At 39.7% G+C, this 4,410-nt stretch overlaps 1 protein-coding gene across 1 annotated transcript; it reads right to left on the bottom strand.

Moving 5' to 3' along the window:
* Window positions 3,202-4,197, bottom strand: LOC102181992 (keratin-associated protein 27-1). Its single transcript, XM_005674705.3, has one exon. The coding sequence runs from the start codon at window positions 4,118-4,120 to the stop codon at window positions 3,452-3,454; it is 669 nt and encodes a 222-aa protein (XP_005674762.1). The 5' UTR covers window positions 4,121-4,197; the 3' UTR covers window positions 3,202-3,451.

Genomic DNA, 4,410 nt, shown 5'->3' with positions numbered 1-4,410 from the left:
GATTGGGTCATTTATTTTTCCAGAATTGATCTGCATAAGTTGCTTGTATATTTTTGAGATTAGTTGTTTCTCAGTTGCTTCATTTGCTATTATATTCTCCCATTCAGAAGGCTGTCTTTTCACCTTGCTTATAGTTTCCTTTGTTGTGAAGAAGCTTTTAAGTTTAATTAGATCCCATTTGTTTATTTTTGCTTTTATTTCCAGAATTCTGGGAGGTGGACCATAGAGGATCCTGCTGTGATTTATGTCGGAGAGTGTTTTGCCTATGGTCTCCTCTAGGAGTTTTATAGTTTCTGGTCTTACATTTAGATCTTTAATCCATTTTGAGTTTATTTTTGTGTGCAGTGTTAGAAAGTGATGTAGTTTCATTCTTTTAAAAGTGATTGACCAGTTTTCCCAGCACCACTTGTTAAAGAGACTGTCTTTACTCCATTGTGTATTCTTGCCTCCTTTGTCAAAGATAAGGTGTCCATATGTGTGTGGATTTATCTCTGGGCTTTCTATTTTGTTCCATTGATCTATATTTCTGTCTTTGTGCCAGTATCATACTGTCTTGATGACTGTGGCTTTGTAGTAGAGCCTGAAGTCAGGCAACTTGATTCCTCCAGTTCCCTTCTTCTTTCTCAAGATTGCTTTGGCTATTCGAGGTTTTTTGTATTTCCATACAAATCTTGAAATTATTTGTTCCAGTTCTGTGAAAAATACCGCTGGTAGCTTGATAGGGATTGCACTGAATCTGTAGATTGCTTTGGGTAGTATACTCATTTTCACTATATTGATTCTTCTGATCACACCAGTCAGAATGGCTGCGATCCAAAAGTCTGTAAGCAATAAATGCTGAAGCGGGTGTGGACAAAAGGGAACCCTCTTGCACTGTTGGTGGGAATGCAAACTAGTACAGCCACTATGGAGAATATTGTGGAGATTCCTTTAAAAATTGCAAATAGAACTGCCTTATGACCCAGCAATCCCGCTGCTGGGCATACACACCGAGGAAACCAGAATAGAAAGAGACACATGTACCCCAATGTTTATCGTAGCACTGTTTATAATAACCAGGACATGAAAACAACCTAGATGTCCATCAGCAGATGAATGGATAAGAAAGCTGTGGTACATATACACAATGGAGTATTACTCAGCCATCAAAAAGAATACATTTTAATCAGTTCTAATGAGATGGATGAAGCTGGAGCTGATTATACAGAGTGAAGTAAGCCAGAAAGAAAAACACCAATACAGTATACTAACACATATATATGGAATTTAGAAAGATGGTAATGATGACCCTGTATGCGAGACAGCAAAAGAGACACAGATGTGTAGAGCGGACTTTTGGACTCTGAGGGAGAGGGAGAGGGTGGGATGATTTGGGAGAATGGCATTGAAACATGTATAATATCATGTAAGAAATGAATCGCCAGTCTAGGTTCAATGCAGGATACAGGATGCTTGGGGCTGGTGCACGGGGATGATCCAGAGAGATGATATGGGGTGGGAGGTGGGAGGGAGGTTCATGTTTGGGAACTCATGTACACCCGTGGTGGATTCATGTCAATGTATGGCAAAACCAATACAGTATTGAAAATTAAAATAAAGTAAAAATAAAATAAAATGTAAAAAAAAAAAAAAAGAAAAGACCACATCCACAGCTTCTTAATAGCCAAGCTGTTCTAAACAAAGTTAATGAGTCTTCATATATTCTAACCCTGTGGTTTAATCATCTTCGTATTTAGCATGCACCTCTGCTTTGACTGATGGTTGACTACCACCAATGTGCTTTCCTACTCTGATCCATACTGTACACTCTGGTGCTGGAGAAGACTCTTGAGAGTTCCTTGGGCAGCAAGAAGATCAAACAAGTCAATCCTAAAGGAAATCAGCCTTGAACATTCATTGGAAGAACTGATGCTGAACTGAAGATTTGATACCTCAGCCACCTGATGACAAGAATTGAGTCATTGAAAACGATCCTGATTCTAGGAAAGATTTAGGATAGGAGGCAAAAGCGATGGCAGAGGATAAGGTGGGTGGATGGCATCACTGACTCAATGGACAGGAATCTGAGAAAACTCTGGGAGATAGTGAAAAACAGGGAAGTTTGTCAAGCTGCAGTTCATGGTGTCTGTACACAAAGAATCAGATGCGACTAAGTGACTGAACAACAAAATTGGTATACAAACAATGGTAAGGGATCATGTTCTCTTTTATGCTTCCGAATACTGAGTTGGCTTCCAGAAAGTTTGTTTGTATTTTTCTATAATATCTTCCAGAAAAACCTGAATGAACTTTTGGGCCAACTTTTGGCGAACTATTTACACTTTTAATCCAATTGGGTGGAATGTGGGGGTAACTGTAACCTAAAACCCATAAACATGTGAAATAAAAATAGTAGTAACAATTGCTTGTGAGGTAAATAAAGTAAATTTATTTACTACAAAGAATATTTTCCAAAATCACACACCCCAAAACACTTAAGTAGTGAAAAGAGAATAGCAGAACACCAGAATAGCAGAAATGTAGTGAATATGCTAAACCTGAACTTATCATATTCAAACTAGTCCAATGAAGTTTATGGAGGTGAAATTCAAAACTGTCTTGCACTTGTCAGACAATAGGTTCAATGTAATAGTTAACTAAAAGAATGCTGTATTACAGTAAATAGAATAATGATGGACAGTGAGGAGACACAGATTTGAGTTGTGGTTTGATGTTATTAACTATATGAGCAACCTCTGATACAGTTGAAGCCAGCAGAGTTCACAGGACTAAATGGGTTTCAAGGCATCTTTAAACTATAGTATTATGTTTTTCTGCTATCAGTAGCCTATTATCTTTATTATAGCATGTTATAATCAGCCAGATTTAATGATTAGTGTTTCCACTGATAATAATCAGTAGTCAAAGTGTAGTGTGGACTTTTTAAGTATTCATGTTAGTCCCTGGTGGCAATTCTTATTTCTCTATAATAAATAGTGTCCTAGTGACCTAAAATAGCATAATTTCCCATCAGCTTACCACCAGTTTCTTTAGTCTCTCAGTCTTGTCCAACTCTTTTGTAATTCCATAGACTATAGCCTGCCAGGCTCCTCTGTCCATGGGTTTTCCAGGCAAAAATACTGGAGTGAGTTGCCAGTTTCTTCTCCAGGGGGTCTTCTTGACCCAGGAATCGACCCCGAGGCTGCTGCCATGTCTCCTCCATTGCTGGCAGGTTCTTTACCACTGAGCCACTGGAGAAGCCTAGGTTACCACCAGAAATGCTCAAAAAAGAAAAAAAAAAAGTAAAAAATTTTCTCTTTGGAGACAGCACAGGATGGTTCATTCACTCACAAACAGGCAAAAACAGCTTGTGTTTAGAGAAAGAAAAGATCCTATTTTTCAGGACTCAATTTATGAAACTTAAAATCTGAGTCTCCCGACACATTCTGCAGATTCTTCACTCAGTAGGCAATTATAAACCACCAGTAACACAGCAAGTTGGCTCATAAGTGTTAGAAGTTTCCAGGAGCTGTGACTCTGGTGTGACATAGACCAAAGAGCTACAGGAACTGGATTCAGGGCTCTGAGCTTGGCTCTGGCTACAGTCACAGTCCAGAGTCTGGCAACTCTTAGACACATAAGTCTTGGGTGGACAAGACTTCGCCATGTTGCTCACAGGTAGGCAGCTCTGGACTACAGAACACATTTGCTGGCTACTTTCTGACTGGCAAGGCTGAGAAACACACTCCAACACTGCCGAGGAACTTCTTGACTGGCATGCTGTGTTTTCACAGGGCCTGGAATTAGAACAAGTTGTTTGGACGACTCTGGAGACACAGACATTTTGCACACAGCTCTCCTCTGTGTGTAATTCCCGTTCATCTTCAGGTACCATGCAGCTGGTGGTTTCCCGGCAGGTTTCTGGAAAGTTGTCCAGGAGCCAGGTCTTGCTGTAGCAACTGCTGGGTAAAAAGAATCCATCTTCAAAGTTTATAACATTCGATTCATGTATGATGGCAGAGAGAGGTGGGGCATTGTAGAAGTTCTTGAGTGAGTGGATGGGTCTCTGGGTCATATTGTGAAAATCCTTGATTGAGTTGGTCCCAGGGACGCAACATGCTGGCCTGAAGATCAAATTCATTACTGAGGAGGTTATATACTCTGAAAACTGGGTGTTGGCTTCTTTTCATGACTCTTGCTACTTCATTGCTTAAGCTTATTGGAAGGATAGCATCTCATTAACACTTTGCTTACTTATATATGAGGATAATGTTTTATTAGCAAAGAAGCCAGTCCATTTTGAATCTTCAAAATGGCTTTCATGTTAGCCCCAAAGCTGACTCATTGGGGTGGGGCTTGTCAAATATGAGTCCCAACAAGTCACCAAGCTAACATTTTTTTTTCCCCCTTAGTCACCATGACTTTCTATAT

The sequence above is a fragment of the Capra hircus genome, chromosome 1 (assembly GCF_001704415.2).
Source record: "Capra hircus breed San Clemente chromosome 1, ASM170441v1, whole genome shotgun sequence".
In the NCBI taxonomy this organism is placed as follows: Eukaryota; Metazoa; Chordata; class Mammalia; order Artiodactyla; family Bovidae; genus Capra; species Capra hircus.
The sequence above is the reverse complement of the archived record's forward strand: the minus strand, read 5'-3'. Positions and strand labels throughout refer to the sequence as shown.